The 26,718-nt window shown below is 43.7% G+C and overlaps 1 protein-coding gene across 6 annotated transcripts in view; it reads right to left on the bottom strand.

The window, feature by feature from the left end:
• Positions 1-26,718, bottom strand: part of ncam1a (neural cell adhesion molecule 1a) — a 221,899-nt gene that overhangs the window by 36,632 nt on the left and 158,549 nt on the right. For 3 of the 6 annotated variants that reach the window (XM_070982425.1, XM_070982427.1, XM_070982430.1), the window contains exons 6-12: positions 24,265-24,382; positions 20,534-20,694; positions 19,582-19,724; positions 14,305-14,334; positions 9,556-9,706; positions 3,386-3,570; positions 2,440-2,536 (exon numbers count right to left, since the gene is read on the bottom strand). In XM_070982425.1, the coding sequence (XP_070838526.1) occupies positions 2,440-2,536; positions 3,386-3,570; positions 9,556-9,706; positions 14,305-14,334; positions 19,582-19,724; positions 20,534-20,694; positions 24,265-24,382 (885 nt within the window). The remainder of the gene's footprint in view (positions 1-2,439; positions 2,537-3,385; positions 3,571-9,555; positions 9,707-14,304; positions 14,335-19,581; positions 19,725-20,533; positions 20,695-24,264; positions 24,383-26,718) is intronic. The other 3 variants (XM_070982431.1, XM_070982426.1, XM_070982428.1) reach the window with 1 other exon arrangement.

Raw genomic sequence — 26,718 nt, 5'->3', positions numbered from 1 at the left:
CACACACAAAATATGGATTTTGCTTTTCAAAAACTCATTCGAAAAGCCATAAAACATAATGATTCCCAAACAGCAAGTAACTCTGATGTTTACCGTTCTGCAACGTCGACAAGCCTCAAGTTTGGGTGTAAAACATAAATAAGACAGAAGGTGACGACGTGCTTTTTGACATCTACTCAACTGAAAAGTCAATATATTTCATGTTTTTCCTCATCAGCTTCATGGATTTCTGTAAATATCTGCTGATTGTGAATCTGATGCAGCAACACGCTCCAGAAACACCTGTTTGGATCGTTCCACAGGTAAACAGGCTCATTGGTAACAGGTGAGAGCATCATGATTGGGTATGAAAGGGGTATCCTGGAAAGGCTCAGTCGCTCATAGAGGATGGAATGAGTTCACCACTTTGTGAACACATGACTGGATGAAGGAGATTAATGCTAATTAATGTTTGGAAATGACTGATTTTCTTTTTATTCATTGATTAGTCACGACTTCTTGGAATCAGGGTTGTGTAGATTCTGCTGGATTCCTGTAAAACGTGTACTTTAGTCACGCTAACAGCTTTTTCACACTGAGATCATGAAATGTTTCCACGCTGCTGGTTAAGTCAGACCTGGGAGCAGAATGACTTTCCTGTTTCATATTTCCTGACATGTTTGCATCTTTATCCTCTCTCGTCTGTCTCACACAGTGCCGACTGATCCATTACTCAAAACAACTGTCACACCGCTGGTCATCTTCTGGAAGGCATCACAATAGCACAGGTAGAGAGCCACAAGCCCGACTTCATAATCTCTGCAGTTTCACTTTTAATGGGAATAATGTGATTATTATCTTGTGTCTATGCAGCCCGATGTGAAGCTGTTTCTTGTATTTTTATGATAAGCTGCTTATTGATGAGTGAAGGTAATAATGTACACGTGTATCTGGTTGTTGTGTGGGACCGTCTACGAGCTCGCAGGGGGGAGTTTAAAGACCTTGGAGGAGACGATGTGGTCGACACAGCGCAGCCACTGATCGTGTGCTGTTCCCCATCAGCTCCGTCACTGTGAGCTGTGGTGCTGCTGTGCCTCTGCCGCTCCAAAGTCTCTGCTGACCAAATTACTGAAGATCTGCAGCTGAATGAGTCTGCAGCGACAGCTTCACCTCCAGCCTGAGTCAAACGCTGATTCATGATAAGCCAGAGCACCACTTAAACAGAGCGCTGTACACAGTTCAGTGGCCTCCTGTAAACTCTGTAATGCTGTTTGTTAACTTTCGGTGGACAGCCTAATGAAGGCAATCAGAGGACCAGGTGGGTGTTATGTCCAAACTGTTCATCACATCTGAGTCAGTATCTTCATGTGACTCCCTGGCCTTCCTCTGGAGCCTCCATTAAGCTAAAACTCCCACTGAAGAAGAAGAAAATGAATCTATGGATTACTAAGACACTGACTAGAAACTTTAATTATGAAGGAACACTAGACGTTCCTCAACTCGCTGTCAGTCCATTTATGTGTGTCTGCAAATAGACAGACGACTCTCCTCCTTCAGTAACGATAACCCACCCGATTCTTCCTGGATAGAGCGCCATTAGTACGTAATGCACAGACGGTTTAATTACCCTTGAAATTGAAATGGCTTCGTTGGGAGAAGCTCTTGGCCTCATGCTACATGTTGAATTCTCTCATTGTCAAATCAATGTGGAAAATAAGGTGTAAAGAGATATTTGAAGGGTTCTTTTTGGTTTCCTTTCAGTCCAACTGTGGTTGGAAGGAGTCGCTTTAGGCATACTGATGAGTTCTGCAGAAAGTGGAAAATCAGAGAGAGAAACACCTCAAAGGGAATACAGTGGAAGTACACAGTGGAAGTACACAGTGGAAGCAGAGGCTGTTAGCACAATTAATTCAACACTGCTTATTGGGTTCCTGAGTGACCCGCCTCCTCCAAGGGGCTCAAAAGAAGCTAATACAAACCAAACGCTGTGCACAGAAAAGACTTAAAATCAGACTTAAAGTCGTCTCATGACTCTGTGCATCCACACACAGCAGCTTCCATTTGGATGTAGGCAGGACTCAGATATACCTTAAAACAAGCCTGTTTTCTGTCTGAGGGAAATTAGCATCTCACTGAATTTATCTTTAAGGACAGACATCAGTGGATGTTTCAGATCTTCACCCCATTACTGGAAATGCAAACAAAAACAGAGAACACGTTGTTGGATCCATATTTGGTCGTGTGACTTCAGGTGGGATTCACTTATATAGCACCAATGATTAACGTCACCAATCTTCTGTTGTTTCTTTACTTTGGTACTCTTTGGCATAAAGCTCCACAGACCAGCCAGGCACATCAAACTCCAAAAGCTTCCTAGTTTTAAATTATTTGTTTTTTCTGTGAGAGAAAAGCACAAACCACACCTGCAGTCATGAAATGCTTCGTTTTCAGTGAACACACCTGCTGGGATGAGGAGGAACTCCTTGGACTCGGTGCCCATCACGTTGGTTGCTGTGCAGTTGTAGCTCCCAAAGTCGTTCTGAGAGTCGGGGGTAATCTGAGAGGCAGAAGAAGACACAAACGTTGTGAAACACCAGATTCAAGGCGCGCTGGTCGACAGGGAAACAACACTTGTGAAGACGTTCAGGAGTTCAGGAGTGATTCATTTGGGGAGTGGTCGCTGTGCAGACGCACAGATATCTACTGTAGGAACTACTCATTCCTCATTAACATAACATGTAGCACCGTGTCCTAACTCTTACTATTATTATCCTTGATTCAGAGTTGCTATGGAACTACTCATTATTCAGGACATTCATCTCACTGGAAGCATTTCTCTGTTTCATGCTCTGAATAACAAACAGAAATTGCCTTTCAAATTATTACTACATTGTTTTCTTTTGCATCTAAAATGACTCAATTAGAAATGGCAAAATGGAGAAAGAGCCTGCAAAGCTGTGTTCACGCATCAGCAGGTCGAATCATCTGACACGAGAGTGGAACAAAAACTGTTAGCAATTGCTTCTAATAGTTGATCTTTATCTGTAAGTAACGACAGCTGCCGGAAACACAAAATCCAGAAACACCTGAAATCTGATATTATTACAAAAACAGTCTGTGTTTTCTGCGAACTGCTGCGTTTTCAGCCCGTCCTCACCACTAAAACAACTGCACGAGGTCATCTGTGCACGCAGGTTATTGCCGCCTGTATTTAGATTAACTGTTGGGCAGCGACCTCTAGTGGCCGCAGCAATTATGACGGGAGCAAAGGAGGAAGTTAGGTGTCGAAGTATAAAGAGCAAGAAAGTCCACATGAGAAAGGAGGTGGCGCCGATGCAGTTCTGTCAGCTAAATCTAAACAAACTGCGACAGCGGTGCTTTAGTGTGTCAGTGAGACGCTGCAGACCTCCAGGTAGCTGATGGTCGGGGTGTTGTAGATCTTCACGTTGGTGGTGTTGGCAGAGGGCAGCACCAGGCCGTCTCTGAACCAGACCACCGAGGCTCCGGGGTGAGCCTCCACGCCACAGCTGATGTTGGCTGGGTTTCCCTCCCATGTGTACACAGCCACCACGCCCAGGATCTTTGGAGCATCTGCAGCCACACACAGGAGAAAAACAGCAGGCATGTTTGAACTCTGATCATCTGAAGAGTTTAATCTGGTTCACCTGGCCAGGAGAGAAGGACGCCACGCATAAAGAGTGAGAGTGCAATCAGCTAACCACAGAAAAAGACCCGAAAATTCAAGAGTTTATGCCCAAACAATGATGAATACTGCATGTTCGCAGTTTTTCAAGGCGGACTTGCGCAATCGATCCAAACAGTCAAAACATTTACATACTTCTCAACCACTTTAATTGGAAATCTTCTTAAGGTCAAGTAAATATTTAGATTTAGAGGAACTGTGGCTCCAAGAAAAATTCAACTGAGCTTGCACTCAACATTCAGAGGCTTTGAAACATGAATCTACTAAGAAGTAAATAACAAGGTCAGTCACTGCGTATCACACGAAATCATACAGTACATACAGCATCAGCACTGCGTCTGCGTACAGGTGACAACAAACATAAAATACTAAAACCACACCATCAGAATCAGGATAATTACCTGTGCAGCTCAACCTTCTTCAGACCATGGAAGTTACTTTGTTTACTTTCTGTTTCAGGGATTCGGTCTAAAGCTTTGTTTGCCTGATAGGAAACCCTTTACGGCCAATTTTAATACTTTCACAATCTCAGAATTGCTGTTCTGCTCACACTATGAAGCACTTCCCCTCACAGACGGCTGACATGGGGGCGCATAAACCACATACCAACTTCTACATGGCCATGATAAAATGAGTCATGTCTGCAAACCGTCCTGTTGTCTGCGACAGCTGGCGAACAAGCCGAAACGTGTCTTAGAAAGGCTCAAACTAGACGACCTGTCATGACGGGGATGAGGATGAATTCTGGTGATGAATTTCAGCATCAGGTTTCAAATATTTATGTGGCAAAAACAGAGCTGCCGACACCAGACTTTGGTTTGTGCAAACATTTTTACCGACATGAAAAAAACATTCATTGGTACAATTTTATTTTGATCTAACGGGGACGTGAACACAACATTTCCATAATCCAGAGCTGGAATTGATTCCAGGGAAAGACGAGATGTTCTATTGATTCTGTGTCCTTTTCACACATGTGCATTATCATCAAAGACAGCAAATCCTCAGGACTGATGGGAATCCAGCTGGGAGGGGCCACACCAACTCGTTTATTTCAGGAGCAAGTCATTTGTGGGGCGACAACATTTCCCTGCCTCCCCAGAGCTCCTCTTCTCAGCGTTTCCAGCAGATCTTATCATCGTTATCAGCGAGACACTTCATTTAGAAATCTTTGTAATCAAAAAAGCCATTTAAAACACACTCCTGAAGGCAGCTGGAGCAATCACGGCGCTGCTGACAGAACCTGCCATCTTAACGGCAAACGTATCGTCTAACGGCTGCTTGTCTCACTTCTGTACATTCGATGCGAGGTGCTTTATGATATCATTTAAGTTTTAAAGACAACCTCTGCTGGTTTTATGGAACGTCAAATTGACGCTTTTTGCCCATTTGACTTGAGAAAAAGTTAAGTGCAACGCTTTGCTGGAAGACGCTCCGGCTCAGAAAGTACAGAAACTTTAATGTCTCGCAGAGCCGAGCGCCATTATTACACAGCAAGTTTAACACACAGTCACGCGTTAGCAGGAGATACCGACAGAGATAACACATCTGAACGCTGTCAGCTCGAGCTGCGCTGGAAAGTTCAGCTGATTCATTGTGGGCTTGATGAAGATGATCCTTCCTCTCGCTGCAGCGGCTTTATATCTGATATCACTGATACTCCTCCCCTTCCTGCTGCAGTGTGAGCTCCATTTAGCGAGCTCCTTTGACATGCTCATTGGACTGAATTGCAGCCATATGGTCAAAATGCTTCACCCCGAGCCTTCTTCTTCGGTCCCATCATCGAGAAGTGAGGGGCTGGAACGGCAGATGACTGTTTTCCTGCTTTGTTTCCTTTTATTATATCCTGTAGTCAGAGCGGTGCTTCTGACTACACTGAAGCGTGTTCGGCTTCCTGAGTGCTGCGGCCCCTGACACAGACGGAGCTTTACGTCTGACCCTGGATCCTCGAAAACTCGGCAGTGTGCTGCTGCTGGGAATGACGGACGAGGCTGAGTCAATAGAAGCTCCATCGCCTGCAGCTCTGATTAGACTCTCACTCTTTCTATCAATTCTACTTTTGGGCCTCATTGACTCACTACAGTGTCTGTGACCTGCCCGTTTGATTTCCGTGGCCTCCTCTCCAGGTCAGGAGGGATCGTCCACATGTTTGCAAATAGCAGGCCAATATCTGCTAGTGGTGCTCATGCAGGTCACAGACAACATAGAGAACAAAACATAGTGATGGGTTTTTTTTTTTTTTTTTAATTGATATGTCTGATTTTTCTCATTCCTTTAATCAGGCTTCTTATCTTATCATATTTTAGTTGTATGTTCTTACGACATGACTATTTACTATTTATTTCATTTACTCAGTTTATTACCAGTTTATCTATAGCTTTCATTTCTAGTTTATTTACTATTTATTCCTTTTATTCCTTTACTCATCTCATTTCACTCAATGTTCATGTTTTATATATTGTATTATTTTACTCTATCTTATCTACTCTACTTATTGTCTTATGAACTTTTCTTCTTTTAAATGTTTATTTATTTATTTATTTTTTCAACTTGTTTATTTATTTATTTATTTTTTAATTCCAGTGTTTCCTCGGCGGGTCCTCCACACTGAGAGATGTGTCTGATCTGTTGCGGGGGGGCTGTCCTCGGGCCCTCTTGGCCCGGCTGGTTGGGGGACTCCCTACCTTGGTGTGGGGCCCACCAGTCTGTCGGGCTCGGGTGGGCCCGGGTGCGGGTGCCCCCTGTGCTCACAGTCCCTGATGTGTCTCGGTGTGGACGACCCGAAAGGTGGCCTTTTCCTCAGTCATTAGTGCCGTGCCATGTCTCGTTACCCCTGCCATCGTCTGCAGTAAGAATGTGTATGTGTGTGTGTGTGTGTGTGTGTGTGTGTGTGTGTGTGTGTGTGTGTGTGTGTGTATGTGCGTGTATGTGCGCGTGTGTGTATGCATGTAGTTGAGGGTGGGTGCTTGTACATACGGAGGGTGGGAGGGATGGGTTTTTATTGTTGCTTTATTTTGATTTCTATTGTTTTTAAATCCTGTGAAGCACTTTGTGTTACATTTTATTATGTATGAAAAGTGCTATATAAATAAAGTTTGATTTGATTTGATTTGAAAATGGTCAAATATCCACATACTGCCTATAGGCGCCGAACAGTGGATCTCTGCAGCGTCACTCCTAAAATACACGTATTTGCTATGGAGTTCAGCATGTGCAACAGTCCTCAGCAGAAGCAGGACTTTGTAAGTGAATAGCCAGCGGGGCAGAGATGAGCACACTGGAACAGACCTGCTCGCAGCTCAAACAGTGTTTCCATTAGTCTCTCATGCTAAACAAACATCAGCCGCTGAAAAACGGAGCTCAAACAGAGAACATATTAACACTTTCCTCAGCCCTTGCGCAGCAGACGGAGAGACCCTCAGCCTGGCTAATGGGATCATGCTGTGCAGCAGATAGGAAGTTCTACGCCCAGATAACGTCTTACTGTGTGAGTGGTGATAGAGAGGACAGAGAGTGAGAGCTGTGCTCAAGACAAAGCACCTTTTCTTATCGATAATTGCTTGGCAACAGCGAATCAGCTACCTGATTACTGCCTGATTACTCGAGCTAACTGCAAGCCCTCAAACAACTCTATCAACACTGCATTGTGATTATATCTGGAGCAAATTACTGGTGCATTGAGAGCAAGGCATATTAATCCAATTAAGCGTTCATTGCCTTTATTTATCTCATTCTTTTTTTTTTTTCATTTATTTTTGTTTTTTACCAAGGTAACAGATTCAATAGATTTTAAAACAAGATAAAGAACAATTTGTCTTCATTACGCAGATCCGATCTTTCCCAGAATGCATTTTGGGTATGAAACAAAAACACAATAGCAGCTTTCCTCTGTCTCTGTACTCCAGGACACCAGAGATGAAGTGAAACAGGGAATGAAGTTGAAGTGCTGACCTTCCACAACAAATCACCCTGTTAGGAATCAATGTTCTTCACATAAAGAAGGGTTGCCAATGTCACACTGCTGACCCTGAACGGACGCTCTGACCTCATCATCAGGGCTACAGCGGCCAAACAATGAAAAACACTAACATCCCAATATACAGGCTGCAGCTACTTCTGCACAAAAGCAGAAAATAATTCACTTAACAAAGTGTTTGCAGCCTGAGGCTGTTGTACTCACAGAAAGTATAATTTAGGCTTCACAGCATTTTCTGAAACCTTCAGATACACTGCGGGCATCTCGACCGTCCTTTAAAAAATTCAACATGACCACAATGCCACTGCTCAAACGCAGCTTTCAGCCAAAAAGCAGAACGGAGCGAGGATCCTCAAATACCACAGTTAATAGACAGCTGCACAGAAAATAAAGGCAAAGTAATTTTAAGGCTAAAAAGCCATCGCAGCTCCAGGCTGTGTCAGATCTGAGACCTTTGTTTCCATGGTAACAAATCACAGTGGAGCCACTGACCCAGCAAACTCTGCTCGACTGTCCACCGTTTATCCCCAGACACAGAGGCGACGGCTCAGACGCGAGCCAGCGCACACACCGTGGTCACTTTCTGATTTCTATATGTTTATATTCCTCAAACAATCTAATAAACTGAGGACTGCCTGCAAAGCAAACGTAGCTTTAGCCTTGTTTTTAAGTTACCTAACGTGGTGAACTATACGGCTTTGTGCAAACATCTCAGTTTGAACATCGTGGGTGATTCATGCAATCACTCTAACTGCACCACACAAACGACAAAGCCTCCACCTCTGCAAGCAGGTAACAGTCACTGCTTATGAACTGCTGCTGTAATGTTGGAAGAGACAGAGGAAAGGTTTCTTTGATACTTGCACCTGTGACAGACTCCATCCCTTTACATGCACACTGACACTGACGTGCATGCTCAGTTTTGTGCTTTAACATCACTTAATGCTGCTTCTCTTCACCTGCTGCTGGCACACCTTGCAACAGGGTGCAGAACTCTGCTGAAGACACAACGCTTTTCCAGCCTTTCAGGATTTCTCCACGCTTTGTCGTTGGTGCATCACAATCAGAAGTGGAGAATGTCTGTCCGTAGATGCTCTTTTGCACCAAATTAGGAGGAAAAATCTCTTGCTGAAGATGCTGACAGAAGGAATTGTACATGCACGGCAGCCACGAGGCAGGTTTAAACAAAGGGCACGAGTCTCAAGCTTTTCTTGAGTGGAAAGACGTGCTCTCTTGCTCTTACTGGTCTATTGCTAGTGCTATTGATTTTTCTGCCTACAGGTAAAAGCAACAGCTAATGAACAAAGCCCAGAAAAGTTCTCAGGCTGCTGTCAAAAACCATTTCAGGAAGCAGAGGAAATCACCAGCTGAGCCCAGACAGACACATCGAGAAAACGTCTGGGCACCACAAATGTGATTTACAACAAAATTACTCGAGGAAACATGACAGACTGAAGACAAAACATGGCCAAAGGATGAAACTTTACAGCCCAGGACATCGTTAACTAAAGCTTACTAACTTTGTGACTGTCCTGGGCAAAGGTGGGGACAGGAGAAGCCAGTCCGGATCAAAGTCTCCTCGAGAGGATATCTTTTAGTCTTTATGTCCAGACTGAAGCCCTTCAGTCTTTCCTTTAGCTGAACATCGAAGAATCTGTCTCACGTTGACAGTTATTCTTTGACCTCGTCTGTCTATAATATGTGTGGCTGTGCTGAAACAGGATTCAGGCCAAATGGACAAACCTGATTTAACATCTGACATTAACTAATATCAGAACATTCTGAGTAACAGTAGTAATGGTACAGAACAACAGATTAAATGTGCAACTGACCCAAATAATGAAAACAACGTCTGCAGGAAGTCTGTGGAAAACGTAGGAAGGGGTGGGTGACTTACAGCGGACCTCCAGGTACATGTGTTGGTTGTCCTGACCGATGGAGTTGCTGGCAGTGCAGAGATACTGGCCGGCATATGTGAACTGGACGTTCTTCAAGGTGAGAGAGGACACCCGTGCATGGCTGCGCACCACGATATTCCTATCAAGGTTCTACGAAGAAGAAGAAGAAGAAGAAGAAGAAGAAGAAGAAGAAGAAGAAGAAGAAGAAGAAGAAGTTGTTATTTTCACTTATACAGGCAGATACTTCCAGAGAAATGATGCACGTCTGCTGCTCTCAGTAATCTGTCCCAGCATCTAAAAACTGAGAGTTTCCTACAAAAACAGGAAAGAAAAACAGCGGGGAGGTGACAAGGTTATGTTTCTAGTTGGATGAGGAAATAGAAGATGAAGTGGGAACTAAAAAACAGAGAAAGCAAAGGAGCTGACATTATGATGAAGATGGTTTGACTGACAGATGACCTACAGTCTGTGAATCACAGCACACAAACAGAGACAGAGCAGAAAGAAAAGAGAGTTTGTACAGATCAGAAACTGGGCTGCTGATATTCTAGATTTATCTTATAGCAGACAGAGTGCCTCATGCCTTCAGGTGGCAAAGGTGCTCAGCAAACTCAAAAACATTAAACTATACATGTCAGTAAATGTCTCTCACATACGTTCAAAGAGCAGAGTGATGGACATCAGGCTTCCTGAGGATCGATCCCTGCGTCAGTGCAAAGCCCCGGCCAATAACGCGCCAGCTCCTACAGTATGTTGATTAGTGCCCCGACCGTTTAGCGGTGTGGTTGCAGGTTTACAGGCGGTCTAATTGCAGTTGGAACAGTGTATTTGCAGTTGGGACAAATGGCTTGTTAAACCTTGCTTTTATTTTCCTTAGCAGATCGCCTTTATTGGCCTGCCTACTTAGCTGAACCTGCTGTATTGTGGACATGCAGGGACGCTGAGGACGCCTTATTGAGCGCAGCCCTCAGCTCAGGTGTGCAGCTGACCTCTCTGCACTTTCAAACCCACGCTGCAACCGAGCTTGTTCTGCAGCGTACATGTTAGCAAGCACAAAGCCGAGGCCAAAGGATGGAGAGCCGCGCGTTCTATCGCCTCTGTGAGTTTTACCAGCACTGACATTTGAACATTTTCATATTCTGTGGTGCCTGAAAGCAAACGCAACCTTCCCACCAGGACAAATAATTGAGATGTACTCTTGAAAATATGCTGCAGAAGGTAGCAGGCAAAAAAAAGGCATCAATAATGAAGAGGAGCCATGCAGCAGACCCTATAAAAACCCCAACTGTTAAAAATACAGCAGCAGCTCTTCTTGCCTCTGAGCAGCAGTTTAAACCAACAGGGGATATACATCTTCCGTCTAGCTGCCGTGATTTTCTATTAATATTTCAGGCATTCCAGGTGCTTCAACGTTTATGTTTTGTAAATAATTGAATGATATTTGTTGTATTAGCGTTACTGGATGAAGTGTTGCAGGAGCAGGCCGATGCAGATGTGGTGGAGACAGTTGTGCTGTTTACTGGAGATCGGAGGGAGTGTCCTGGAACATTTTGAAAGGGCGGCATTAATCTTGTCTTACTGCAGTGACACAGGACGGAGCTGCACCGGGCACGCTGCGGGAATGCTAACGGGGATAAGGTTAATGGAGAATAATGCTTTAATGATACGACGGGGGTAGAAGTGAACAGGCAGACCTTTGAACAGGATTTATTAATTAATTCCAGTGAATCATTTTAATTACGCAACTCTGATTTGTCACTAAATTAATTAGGACAGTTGACTTGCAATGGGAAGCGTGGAAATCATTTTTCACAGTGTTTGAATAGTCAGCGCTCCCTCGCTTTGTGGGGCAGAAGTGACGCTCGGTTGCATAACCTGTCGATACACGTGTTTCGCTTGTCGTGTATTCTGTACTACGAGTGGCAGCCAGGAGGTGCACAGCGACGCAGTGAACACACAGTTCACTCTGCATACGAGCTGCTTCTGTGTTTCAGCACCTCTCCGCCACCTCAGGCCCTCCTGACGCCACGAGAAGATGGTAACGCTGCATCTAATGTCACGCTGGATTTCTGTAAATACTAAACGCCGGCTGAGCGTCGGTGTCAGCATCCCGATGGTGATTACGAGGAGGGCATGTGGGGATCTTCAGCTCCAACTTGAATTACCAAAGACTGTCAGCAGTCAACATAAGAGAGAAGATAAGCTAATAATCTAATAATTAGTTATTAACGAGGCTGAGAGCCACGTTGGTGTCTCTGTGAGGCTGCATGGACGCTGTGGTGAGGTCAGCGACATGCCAATGTGAGGACATGCAGAACAGATAATGTTGATCACAAGCACCACTGAGGCTGATGGGGATGTGATTAGCCCTGCAGGTGTTTGGTCATCTCTTTCATTTTCCCTGCATTGTCTGGCTGCGTCTGTTCTACCTGCAGCTGCAGCTGAATTTCCTCCTCACTCGATTACACACAAGGTCCTGGACACCTTCATTTGTCCAACGAGCATCCTGCGCTGTTCTTCCATTGCTCCGGTCGATACAGACGCTGTCGTAACTTGGTGGTTACTGTTGTTTGTCGTTGTCATCCTTATTGCGACGTGACCACACATCTGCTTGACCAATCACATCAATCGATGGCAGCACTGCCTGCGGCCCCCAAGGGCTCTTGCGTTGAGTATTATCTCCTGAACGGTGCCAAAATTTAGTTCCAGGATCTAAAGAAGCAGATCCAGTGATTGCAGCTGCACTTCACACACACCTTTTTGTTTTCTTGCTGTGGAAAATGACGATTTGGCTGATGAAAGCAGAGCTGTTTGACCTTAAGTGGAGCTTTAAACACAAACGAGTGGTGAATACGGACTGTACGGCGAACAGATAAAGCTGCTAAATGCAGTTTTGTCCATTATTAACTTCCATCGGTCTAGTTTCAGCACTACACTTACTGATGGCTGATGAGCTTTAATACACACGCTCATGTGATCTTTCCTCACTGTCTGAGTTGAAGAGGACTGCCTGAACGGTCTATTCAGCACCGCTGACATGGATGCCATTCAGCAGGCAGGAGAGTCTAATCAGAGCCTGATGTGGTTCAAGTGTCAGGCTGCTTTCTAAAGTGCACTCCTCAATGAAATAAAAACACACTGTAAATACTTTGCACTTCTCTTTAGCATAATATCACCTTTCACAACTCATTTATCATCCTGACTAATCTCATAATGCCCGCTTGTTAGCAGCCTGTGATTAATGCCCATCAGCAGCTGAGTTCAGCCATCTAATGCAAGCAGGGCCGAAACTATTATCGGTGACTACAGGCTGATCAATGCTGCGCTGCTTCAAGTGCACTCATCAACAGCTTATCTTCTATGGTGGGCTTCATCTAAATATTTCACATCTCTGTCTGACTGTACTTCTCCACGAGCATCTTCATCAGGCTCAACACACTGTCTCTGCTCTGACTCCTCTCACCTCGCAGAGACGAGCAGTTAAAGACAGCAGCGACATGAAGACACAGGATGACAAACATCTTTCTCCCCTGGAAATCTTCTGACAAAGAGCAAAGTTGAGCTAGGGCTAAAGGCTATGCCATCTATGAACAGCAGATATTTGTCTACAGAAGAAGACAAAGAAAGAAGAACAGTCACACCATAATAAGACATCACGTAATAACAAATATGGTGCAGCTGTGGCCTGCAGAGTGTTAAATCACACAGCAACGATGTGACGCAGCGCTGGTCCTGCTGGGACGTGTTAAACACACTCAAGTGATGCAGTGGTTGACATAAACTTCACAGAAACAGGACAGCAGCACTGAATCCTGTGTTGGGCTGATGAAACTCTTTAAACCCGTCGGAGACGAATTGAATGTTAGAAGAATTCTGAGCTGCACAAGTTCGCTGATGTTAATCTCAGTGAGGTGAATCATCACGTGCGGTGCGGTGAGTGAGTGAAGTTAGCAGGTTATATTGTGTCAATCAATCGGACAAACCGACAGATGTCCTTACTTAGTGGAGGACCAAGAGTTTGCATGTTTCTCTCCGCTGCAGCAGGGAGCTCGTGCATCTGGTCGTCATCATTTCCCATGATGTGCTCAGGTACCTCCAAACTGTGAGCTCAGTAATGTCAACACCTTTTTTTGGGTGAATGGACCCAGTAAGATTATGGCATAAATGAGCCTCTGACTGAAGGAATCAGCTGCTCTTCTGTGCAGATGCAGTAAAAACATGCAGACTCCTGGTTTATGATAGTAGGCTACGTCATTTAAAACCACTGTTTTAGTAGAGCTAGGTGAGTTAGTGCCATGTTTGGCCCTCAGCAGAGCAGACAGTGTTTTCTGTGTCAGGCTGCAGAGCTGCTGGCCTCACAACAGCCAAATCTATTTCTTCCCTGAATCAAGTCTGAGAGCTAACCAGACCGTGCAGCAGGAAATAACAGCACGCTATACGGCAAAAAAATGGAACATCTACTTTGAGATACTGTGACTGTCTCTACATCTCGGGGTGGAATTTGTGGACAAAAATAAACAGGGACAAGTAAATAGGGCAAGTCTAAACGCATACTGGAACTAAATGGATTAAATGTACTGTACTACGTGTCTAATGGACTACATATTTAGTGCACAACTAAGTGTAGTGAGCATTAAACGGAGGCTGGGTGACAACACTTCTGCTCTGCAGTAAAGGGGGGGGGTCGTCTACTGTATAAGTCTTGGCTATTTCAACTAGAGTCAGGCTACCATATTTAGTAGCCATACCTCATATTTGTCTGGTCGCGTCCAAGAAGCCTAGAGAGGACAAACACAGAGAGCAAAGACAAACAGCGAGACAGTGGACAGTAAGCTTTCATAAAGGATCAACACAGAGTGAGTTTACCTGCAGGAGGTGATCAATGGTTTCATGTCATTGGCTACAAAGAGTGAACATCACTGCCAATCACTTTCCAGGACATACCAGAGCGTGTTTTCTACCTCCCAGGTAGATTTTTAATTGGTCGAGCCACAGATTTGACTCTGAAGGTGCTGGGTGAGCTCAGTGATCCATCACGGTGAACCTGCTCTTTTAGTGTTCATGCTAAAATAAGTGTACCAACAACAGTAACGTTACTGTGATCAAACTAATGCAGACACAACGCTCACTGTGACAGATTACCCAGCTCAGGTTTCTGCATTCATTTCCATATTTTAGTGACATAAATGGAAACCAATGCTTGCCTGAAAGGTTGGATAACACATTTCCATTTCCACAGCACGCCAACATGCTGTGGAAAGTGCAGCAGTAATGTACACACATGATTTATAGTCGAGGGGCGGAAACATGTAGAAATACTGGTTCTGGCCTCCAAAACAAAACAATACTCACAGTCAGCAAAAACACTGATGACGGTTTCAGGGATTTAAACCAGATGAGACTGAATGATTTTCCACAAAGTCGTGTTCATTACAATTAGGATTAATCTGTCGTAGAACAATTACACTACGCTGTTAAGATACTGAAAACAGAGCAACATTACGATCCAACGTCATTAGGTTCAAGGTCGTTAAAGCGAAGAGGACGGCTGTGGCGAGGTCAGGGCTTCTGCTTCAGTGTTCAGGGAACTTACAGAAGTGGTCAAAATGCCAAACTGAAGCATGTTTTCCTGAAGCGGAGAGGGGGCTCCTCAGCCAGTTATTAATTAATGGACTGTAATAAGGGAGAATTTGGAGGCACGCTGAGGAAAAGCAGGGCACTGAAACTAATTATGAGGGAGCCATTATCAGTATCTGGAGACTTTGTTTTTCTAATCAGAGGCTTTCTCATCATGGCATTCTGTGTTTTGATTAACTCATTCATTTATGTACAGAACACTGGCGAGCACCACTTATCTTCCTTTAATACCAAGTACACAGAGATACTGCTAATCTCATGGTGTGAAAAATAATATAGTATTAATGTGTGAAGAACCTCAGCATCACCCTGAAATCCCTCCTCAAGACACAACGGCAGCATCCGCTGCACTTCCTACAGACGAGTGGACCAGTCACCTGCTGCAGAGGTTGCTTTGTCATTTCACATCACTCTCAGTGTGTCGGCGCTCTCGTAGCCTGGCTGCTACCACGCAGAACCAGAACGTGAAACGAGGACAGAGCGTGACAAACAGGAAACGAAGCGACGGCGAACGACGATCTGATGAAAATTAGTGACGGCTATTACTGAATGATCAGCGGGATTTTCTGATTACGGCAGGATTAAACCAAAACTGATCTGACAGTGACAGATGGAAAAGAGAGGGATGATGAACGGAGGAAGGCGACAGGCAAGTCCTGTTTTTCAGGTGGAGGATGATCCAGTGACAGAACAAACGTGGATGCACTGAGCCGAGCGGATGTTTGGGAGAAGCTGGGGACACAAACGGGCTAAAACAGGAAAAACTAGCTCAAATCAAAACTCTCATCTGATAATCCTCCAGCACAAAGAGTCAAACTAGCACTGCATGGAAAAAATAACAGCGACATAATCAATTATCCATAGGACCCTCCCAATCAATGGTCTAAAAATGGAGTTTATCCACCACGAGGAAAGCCACGAGGTCAGTCAGACCTGAAGCATGTGTTTAATCCCAGAGTGAATCGAGTGAGCTGTGATCTACTCTTAGTATTTCTGGATCTGCGTTGAGCATGGAAACGTCTTATGTTTTCTTTGTCCTGGCATGAGACAGAGGTGGAGCAGCAGCGGGATTTCAGCTTTGAGCTCCACCAGGCTGCACCGTCAGGTTTAAGTAAAGGAGACTAGTTTTACAGTGACTGATGAGCTGAAGCTAAAATGCTTTAGTGGTTTCAGGGTCTGTTGTGGTATAAATATGCCAAATTTAGCTCCATCGGTCCCTTGGGCAAGATTTTAAAAGGCTAAGAAATACTCAGATGGTCTGTATCGAAGGCAGACTCTGAAATAGAAAATCGTTCATGATTCTGGCAACATTCAGGATTAAATTTATAGTCCGTTCTGAGCCTTTGATGACAAACCACCACTGAAGCTCTCTGGTCGAAATAAATGATGAGAAATAATGAATCTGGTTGAAATCTCCATAAATGGTCACTGGCATGAAAAGCAGGAGCCTAGCTCTTCCCAAAGGAAATCTAACGACCATCACTGGATGGTGAAAGGATTAGAAGTAAAACGAATGGCTAAAGTGAAGACTGCGCTGAGTTTGGCGACCCCTGTGGACAAACGTGGTACTGTCCTCCTCCTTGTGTCATGAGGATTGTGATTCGTGGCTGTGCTGTTGTTTTGGAGGTGAGTGAAAGACAGAAGGCAACTTATTCTTAACACTACTCGTCTATTTTAAAGACATTTTGGGCTCTATAAGATTAAAAACTGCAAACTTTGTTTAAGAGCCAGTCATACACTGAGGTTAGGCTTACAAATTAACAAATTTTTGCTCTCGTCCATTTTTCTCTCACTTTATTTTGTTTGTCTTTGGTCAATTCTTTTCTCTTTTCCATAATCACAAAATATAACATCTACAATACTTGTAAAAGACATTTGCTAAACATTACAGCGACCACCTGTTTCAACACTTTGGTCCTATAAATAAGCAGCTGCATGCAACCATATATGTTTTAACTGTACCACGAGCAAATACATACAGTGCAGTATTTCTGGTCGATCACGGTACATCAAATCAGAACATTAATTCGACTGTGATGTATCTGATGTTATGAGCTGCTGTTCATGGCAGCGTTGAGTCATAATTCTTCACACTCGTTCAGCACACAGCTGGACGGACGGAGCCGTGAAGTAAAGTAGGCCACAACAGCCCAAATATTGTGCAACTCAGTCCCTTCGTGTCCTCTGGGACATAGCAGGACAGGTGCTTTCACTGCGTTTACTGTGTGCGTCTCCAAGAATAGTGCACCTACTGTTACAGGCATCTGTTATCTGTAACATCCAAACTGTGTTTGATAAGGTAAGGCAGGGGGCTCCCACAGACCACCTCTACAATGACCAGAGAGCTGAGAGCTGAGAGCGAGTGGTCGAGCATTAAACCTGAAACTAGAAGTCAGACCTGAACTTTGCTCTGTATAAATACATACAGGCCTCTCTGCAACACTCAGAGAGTTTGGATAAGGTGATGGAGGACTGTTACCTTCTGCACAACGACCCACTTTAACCACAAATTAGTACACTGCACATGACGGGGAGTGATTCAGAATGCAGCACAGACTGAGCCTGATTCAAGAGTATCAGCCCATAACACTTCATCATCATTATTATTATTATTCTGCTTTGGTTACTAAAACAAATCATTTCTTTGCTGCCTGGTAGCTAATTTTAGGACCAGTATCAGCTCATAACCAGGCGATGGGAGACTCAGGGAGCAGAACACACATAACCTGACTTATTAGCTGACTTAATATGAAGATGCATTATAGTTTTTACAGTATCTAACACAAACTGAAGCACGTACCAACGTATGAGGTGTTCCTCCTGAATCCACAGACCTGCTAGAGGCAGCAAGGTAATTATCTTAATACTGTTTACTGCATTCACAGCAGAAAATTACCCCTCTGAAGTGACTAATCCGTCTAGTGCTCACATGATGCATGTTGTCAGAAAAGACCGTTAAGATGGATTTTTCAAAATTATACCATTTTAATGAGCTGATAAGAGCGTAACAATAGACTGGGGATGAGATCCTCTCTTCAGGCTGGCGACTGCCAACACGCTGTGACCACTGTAATGGAGAAAATGCACAGGGATGGCATTCACAGCTCGCACGTCTTAAGAAGCCTTTTACCATGTTCTACTGCCAACGCTTTAATCCAGTGTTATCTCCAGCGCTCCTGAAGGACGTGAAGAGAAAAACGAGGCTATACACCAAAGCATGACAAAGATGCATAACCCTTATGTGGTTTTTACGTGCAAAGACTTCTTTACTCTTATATCACGCTCATCCTGAGAAAAATTGCCCACTCATTTCCAAAGTGGATAATCACAGCAGTTTGCCAGAACAGCATAACTGAGCTCAAAACAGTCTGATGTGGAGATAGAGGGAGACCCGAGGCTCCCGGCTTTTAACACTGAAATAATTAAGCTAATTTCACTGAAATCATTTTCACTTAATTTTCTGTGAATTTCCAATGAGAAGTTTTCATAGTAATTTCATAAAAATATTCCCTTTTAAATGCTAATGATTAATAGGGAGTGAAGTAGAGTGTGTGTATGTGTGTGTGTGTATATACGCATACTCTTAACAACGCTGGGGAATATCACGGCACTGCCTGGAAATTGGTTTTATGGCAGTCTGCACACTCTCCCCTCCAGCATTCATGATGGAAATGTACAAAACCATTAGTGCATCAGTGTTGGAGGAGGCTGCAGAGACGGGGGGATCCAAACTTCACAGTTCAAAGAGCACGTTCAGGTATCAATATGGGATTCAATAAGACGTTTTCGCTGGATGAAGCACAGCAACAGTTCGAGCTGTTTGGCCAGCTGATGAGCCACTAAAGCACGATGAAGGAGAAAACAACGTTTCTCAAAATGACTGAAATAGCTGCGTGAATACCGCTGGATGTGTTCACTCCGTGACGGATTGGAGTCATGCCCTCGTTTTCTGAAATGAATGATAATTTAGCTGAGGTCTGTTCAATAACGGCGATTCCTCGAGGAGCCCGCGCACATATGATTGGCTAACAGGGTCTGCAGAGCATGCACTGTACTGCCAAAAGGAGTGCAGGTCATCGCTGACAGTTGGCAAACAGAATCCTGCAGCATGCGTGGGTTTATTCAAGCTTTGACCATTTGAACCTTTCAGGATTATATCAAACATCATTTCTGCACTGGAATCTGATTTGAATACATTTGCTTCTAATATTCAGCATGAAAATGTTTGGAAACATCACATGGAGTTCTGTGAAACAACTAAATCAGACTTTTGAAACTTCCTGAATAAAAGGACGACATGAATTTAAACCGGTCTGGATCACAGAAACCTCATCGGACAAGTGGACTGAAAGCGGACAAGTCCGTCTCTAGGGAAAGTAAATCAGTACCTGTTCTCCTTCGGTGAATACCCTGTTTTCAAAACTCCAGGAGATGGTGGGTGTGGGGTCGCCCGAGGCCTCGCAGGTCAGGGTGACTTGTTCGTCGAACTCTGAGGCAGTCTGGTTATTCAGGTAGGTGATTTTGGGTTGCACTGGAAACAAGAGAGATGGACAAGCAGCTTTCTAAACAGTCGCTGATCAGGACGCTGCAAAAAGGGTCAAAAAGGAGGTTTTGACTGTTGATCTGCTGCTAACATCTCTTAGCAATGTCGTATTATTGCCCTTATAAAACAGCGTTAAAGTGACAGTTCACCACTTCATCAAGCTGAATGTGTTAGCAAACAGCTGCCAATCAATGCTGTAAGTTCAATTTATTCTTCTTTCAGCTCCCTTTTGGTCTCTACCGACTCCTGAGGAAATCCGTGGATTGATCTGAGTGTTTTTGCTGAAACCATCTGGCTGCAGCTCCAGGAAATGAGGCTGATGAGGGTGGAGCTACAAGAGGCTAAAACGCTCAGCAGATGATAATTCGATGAAGCTTCCTTTACGCTTTGTCTGCTGTTAAAAAAATATTTATTAGTGCATCTTTAAGTAGCTGTTCCACATTGTTAGCACTGTTGTAGAAAAGCACACAGACAGGCTTCATTACAGTTATGGTTTCATACCCCATTGACCTGTAATAGAGCTGCATGCACGTGATTACATAAGGCCAGAGCAAATTTCCTCATACAGAGAAACCCTAGTGTGGTATCTTTGGATGTCCTAAGGGCTGGCTTAATTAGTTTTCAATAGGACACACTCTTCTTTAAACTACAGGCTTCACGCTGTGTGACCCTGCACGCAGCCACTGGAAAAGCTGTGGACAGCAAATGTCAATAAGAACAAAAAGAAAAGGCCAGGGAGAGAAAAAGAGCCACAGTGTTGTTCACGCCATCGTAAGCGAATGGAGTTATTCTCTTACCGAACACGTTCAGGCTGACTTCCTCGGCTTTCTCCCCCGCCTTGTTCTTGGCGATGCAAGTGTAATCTCCTTCATCCACTTTCTTGACATCTTTTATTACCAATTCTGAACCATCCTCGTTCAGGCTGTATTTATCACCCGTTTCAAGGACGACGTTGTTACTGCAGCAGAGGGAAAAGGAGGAAAAGATGTGTTAGGGGTTCATGTCACCAGCGTTTGCTTACTCAACTTGAGGGGCCGACAAACAACTTTTTTAAGTTGCTGACAGTGATCTGCTCGGGGTTTTATTTCAGGAAGAGAGCAGCTGGGAGACAACAAAGGCTGAAGACCAGAAAAGCTGTCCTGTGCTGAATGCCTCTGAGAACATCTCCGACATTTCCACAGCTTTTGTTTGCTCAGCGCTCCTTTAGCCCTTACATCTGTGTTTTTAAGAAGGTCACGCACAGATTTGATGAGGATGCATGTTTTTTTTAAGTTTTGAAAGAGCACGCTTTCACTCAAGTCTTTACTAGAGGTTAGAATCTGTTTTTTGGAGAATTAGGGATTTGAATGCGTGAGCAGCAGCCTTCCTGAAGCATCGCAGGCAGACGGTGAATGACAAACACCAAATAGAGCTTTACCCCTCTGTTTTTCCACCGCCTCACCCATCTGTCCTATCGACAACCTCGCTGTCTGTCTCAACTCTCTTCCGGGCAGGAACTGCATCTCCCTCAGCCTCGACACCCACGTCACACATCAGCAATGCTACATGGGAGACAGCTGTGAGGAGCATCAGAGTGTTCAATAGTCTCTTTCACTCACGTCTGTGCAAAACAGCCCGAATCAAAAAACCCCCTCTGCACAGCGGTGGTGCAGCTGAGTGACAGCAGTAGATGATGCACCATGAATATGAAAGTACGCAGAGCAAAGAGCTGAATGAAGTTATTAACCACTTCACGCCAGGTAAACTTACTGAAGGTATTCTGTCTCAGCTAACGGTTATGTGTAAACTCAGCACTGATTTCCTAGATGCTCCCTGTGACTTTGACTCTCCTGTTGGGTCCTGCTTGCTGGCTGTATTTTGGATTTAGTTCCAGCTCGACCTAACAGCTCGTTAACTTCAGAGGCTAACGAGTGTATCGCCTCTTTAGACCTCTGGTGTTTGTTTATGGATCCCAGTTAAACTGACAGTAAATACAGTAGATTTGATCAGTGATTTTAAAGGAGCCACATTCAATTAAATGTTATCAAACCACTAATTTAATGAATGAACTCAGATCTTAGGAAAAACCAGCGTCCAATCAGAACGCAGTCATCACTGTAAACATGGAAGCGGCTGCCACATCTCGAGTTTCAGACCAAATGAAACCCAATAAACACGAATGTGCTGCCTTATTCCCTCCTCCAGCTGCTGTTAGCTTCATATAAAACTCTGATTGTCCAGAAGTTGGGACGCTGTGTGGAACAAATAAAAACACAATTCAATCATTTACAAAAAAACTGTTTTTACGAAGCCCGTGTGGTAATATCCTTCATAGAATCATGTGTTCATAAAAATCAATGAAGTTGATCATACTGTCTTTGTACTGTTTTCAACTGAGTTTACAGCAAACAGGACGAGCAAATGATCTCAGTTTAATTTACAGAGTCCCATTTTGTTCCCAATCACGGCTGTATATTGTTATTTATTCTTCTTCATTTTCTGTAGCGAACATGTTCTTTTTCTATTTGTTGGGCTCTATGCAGCCATATCACAGCTCCATCTGGGCATATTTTTATTAGATTTTGTAGTTTAAACCTCTTCGTTTTAACACGTTCATGTGTAACGGCGAGGCTTCACATTCATGACTGAGTGGCTGCTAAAGAACCACAGTGACCACATCAGAACAGCATGCAATTTAAATAATGTGTGCAGAGTGGAAACCTGTCTAATAACACTCATCACAGCCTGCTTGTGCTTGTTGCAGAGATGCAAATGTAAATACATGTAAATCTAATCATTTCTCCCACACAAGTATTTGTAAGTACGGCAATGCAAATTCATATTTATGCACAATTTACAAGCACTTTACAACACCAACTCCCCGAAATGTATGTTGTGCATATGTTTGGCAATCAGGGCATGAACGCTTTGAACAAAGGCTGTGAGAAGCGTGCAGCATCAGCAGCAAGGGACAGACTTTTTTTTTTTTTATCTCAGTCTTGATCAGAAGGCTCAATTTAAGAAGGACTGCAAAAGCTAGCAGCCCCAGTGGATTAGTCCTAAACCTGAAACGTGCAATTTGCACTTCCAGTTAGCTTTTAAGTACCATTTCAGGGGGCTTGTTTGCAGCACTGCTTGATTTGCACATATATCAATGAGAAGGAGAAAAACATGCATGTTCTCAGTTAAGGAACAGGGTGAAAAACTTAATCTGAAGGGGAACATTCAGCAAGGCTGCAGTGGACGGGCGTGAGTAAATCAGACGTTGTGTTGAAGTTTCAAAAGAATTCTTTCAGCATATTTCTACGTGTTAAACGACAAGATGACTCAAGATTGACTGAGGTTAATATAAAATCCTGAAACACTGAGTACACAGGCTGAACTGACAGCAAGCTCTCAACTGGATAAGATCAATATAACATATAAATATACATCAATATAAATCATCTATATACATATGCATGTTATTTAAAAAGCCTTAATTTTCTTTTACATGAGAGCATCTTTGTCCCAACACCAGACATATCGATGTCTGTGTCACACGACAGCTGGACTGCCGCTGTTACCAAGTGCGTTGCTCATGTGTATCTCTGTAAATAATGAGAATATAAAGGGTATAGTCTAGATCTGCTCTGCTATGACGGTGCATTATATAAACTGACTCTGCTTTGTGTGTCTTATAGCATATTCAGTACCCTGATGGTCACATAATGTACAACACTAACACAAAGGAACCTTTTCTTGACTGTCTGCTCACCTCATACAGTGTTCCACCCTTGGTGTATGTGCAAATTGCCTTTGCCATTACATCCAACAGTTGGAGGGAGAAACAGCCTAAAAATACCCCTGAAAAACTGTCCACCAGCTTCCTGCACAGCTCTCTGATCCAGGTGTGATTCAGGTGATAGAGTGCGTCCTGTTACTGAAGGTCAGTCTCACCCTTATTTAAGTGTCACAGATAAAACTGAGCCGCTTCCTGAACAAAAGATAAATCAGAGGTCTTATTTGATTAGAAGTTTGTAACTGAACTGAGCTGACCTGGACTTATCGGCTGTGTTATATTAGATCCTGGAAGTCCCTAAACGCGAAAGGAAAGAGCTGCAGGGAGTCCATCTTTTCCAAAAGGACACAGTATTAAGTGTTTGTTTTGGTGCATTTATCTTGTGTCTTGCATTGCTCTGTATCATTTTCATACACCTTTATCTTATCAGGCCGTTTTTACCTCTTTGTCAGATTACCTCTGAGGAGAAAAACAGAGTCGTGCTAAAACCTGCTGCACTGCCTTGATGTATGCTTGCAGTATTTTTGCTACCTTCTCTTTGAAGTTTCTGGTGAGGAGACAAAATAAAGTTCACTCAGCGCTGTGCACATAGTTTCCCATTTCACTCTTCTTCACAGCTTTACTGAGCTTAATTGTGTTTCTCTTTGAGGTCAAGCAAAAGTTAGAAATAAAAAAGGGCTTAATTTTTGTGACGGCTCGGATCTACCCCTGATCGCACTCAGGACTCTACCCACGAAAACAAGCCAATGGCAGCAGAGGGTGACATACTGTGCCCAGGTGACGGTGGGTTCAGGGAAGCCGTCTGCGTCGCAGGCCAACAAGGCAGAGCTGCCGATGTCTGCTGTCGCGTTGATGTCCGACTGCCTGGCACGGATGGTGGGAAGAACTGAAAGACAGATAACTAATGAGCACACAGTGTACAGAAATTCTGACAATGATGAACGTGACTCACACACAGCAGCGCTTTTAACCAGTTCACAGGCCTCATGTTAAATACTTTTCTGGAAGCTTCCAGCGTTTTTCCAGCCTGCTTTAGATGAAACCACGCCCACTTCCGTGTGTGAGGAAAGTGAATGAAAAGGTGCCATTTGTCCACATTATCACCATCAATTCCAAACTGCTTACACATTTAACCATGCCTGTTGTTTGTTTAACATTAGTTCCATCATTGACCCTGAATTTGCAGACACACAATACTGCGCGTTTTTTGAGTTTTGCGTTGGTTTGGTTACGTTAATCTGGCACGTTCAGACAGCCCGCAGGCGGGAGAATTTCACGTTTACTGTTCATCTGGGCTACTGACACAGATTCAGTAATTAGAAAGCTTAACTTCAACGAAAGCTAAGATACAATCACCTCAGGACGCATGATTAACAACAACAGACAAACAGCCGATTTTTAAAAGTAGCGCAAAATTGAGGCAACTCACCATCTCATTGATCCACAGGTCGATAAAACTCAGACAAAAACGGTCTGAAATCATCAACAAAGGTCCAGAAGATTCACTACGGTAAGCTATTTAGTCCAAAACACGATAATAATCCACAAAAAGATGTTTTCTCCTTTCGAATTATCAGTATCATTTCCGTTACAACTTCCAACTCCACTAACGTTCACACCAGCGCCATCTTGTCTGGAGTTGCTAAGTGGAGTATCAGGTTTCAGTTGAGGAATTAGGATCTGCCCTGTGAAGCCTAGCAACCAGAGAGCCAATAGCAGTTTGAGTTGAACAGAAGGGCCTCCTTCTTCTTTGTGAAGATCAAGCCATTTGCAGCAAATCATGCAGATGACTGACGCTTCAATTAGCCAATGAGATTCTGAATCTTCCACCTCCGTGAGTTATTTACAGATTCCAACGCTAACAAGGATAAAACACAGTGCTTACAGTAAGAAATATAGTGAATGGCCTTAATATAAAGATATGGATGCTTTAAATATGATGGCCAAAATTTTGATTCAATGAATATAAATAGATACCTATAAGATAAATATAATACATTGGATTTTTTTGGAAAATGCCTCCATAGACTGTTAGACAAAACTAAAAAACATTGATATTCTGTGATATTGTTATCAGTTTTTATTGAACTTGGTCTCGGGTAAGGTTTCATGCTGTGCACGGTTAAATTCATCTGCGGGCATATATTTAAAAAATATATATAAATTCAGACAAAAAAGAAAAAAAAAACTTCTACTTCAGTGTCTTCAAACTTCTATTACTCAGCCCCAGAAGCACTTACAGTGATTCTGACTGCTGGGGATAAATGCTCAGAGTGTTACCATTCAAAAGAAACCAAAACCTTTCATATCCGCCTAATGGTTCGAGAACAGCTCTCAGTTTGCTGAGGGTCTGCCTTGGACATGCGTTTCAGGCTCTTTTTACTGGACTGGTCATAGCATCATTTCTGGTCAAAGTAAAACACAGACAAGCATGGTGAAAATTTGTTATGGTTTATTGGGTCCATAAGTTCATAATTTTCTTTTCTTTGCCACTTACCGTGCCCGAACACGCCGTCATCCAGGGTGGCTGTGTTCCCTTTGGATCCCTTCAGTTTGCTGTCGTTCCAATACCTGAGCACCACTAAAAGCCTTTGAACAGACTGCGCTCCACGGTGAGGAAATAGCATGCTAGCAAGCTAATTCTTGTCTCATTTGTGGTCAGGAAATTCATCAAATTCAGTGCCACGTGTTGCTGTTTTCTATGCTACAAATAAATTTGCTCCAAGCAAACTCACCGTCCTACAGAATAAACATTTCCCAGTACTCAGCACCAGACACCCACTGAGCACACAATCAGGAAATAGCATGCTAGCGAGCTACTCTGATCAACAAGAAATTCAACAGATTCAGAGCGGTTTCCATAGGAACGCTGTTGAGGCTTTGGTCATACGAGAGAGGGCGTGGTTTCATCTAAAGTAGGTTGGAAAAATGATGCACACAAGAGCGCCACCTATTGAGACTGTGGAGAGCCATCAGCAGGATGACTGAGCTCATTATGTGAGTATGAGCTCAAACGTAAGCATCAGAGTTGTCGCTGATATCTTAGTTTATGTCGTTGATGAAGGAGAATTCACAGGCGTCAATCATTCATCACGGGTGGATCTTGAATTTCCATATCAAATTTCACAACAATCTGGCTCGTAGTTGTTTCAGAGGTCTCGCTCTGGAGACCAGAGTCGGATGGGTGGACAGATGAGCTGAACCGCTGACCATCACTGAGGG

The sequence above is a fragment of the Chaetodon trifascialis genome, chromosome 16 (genome assembly GCF_039877785.1).
Source record: "Chaetodon trifascialis isolate fChaTrf1 chromosome 16, fChaTrf1.hap1, whole genome shotgun sequence".
Lineage (NCBI taxonomy): Eukaryota > Metazoa > Chordata > Actinopteri > Chaetodontiformes > Chaetodontidae > Chaetodon > Chaetodon trifascialis.
The sequence above is the reverse complement of the archived record's forward strand: the minus strand, read 5'-3'. Positions and strand labels throughout refer to the sequence as shown.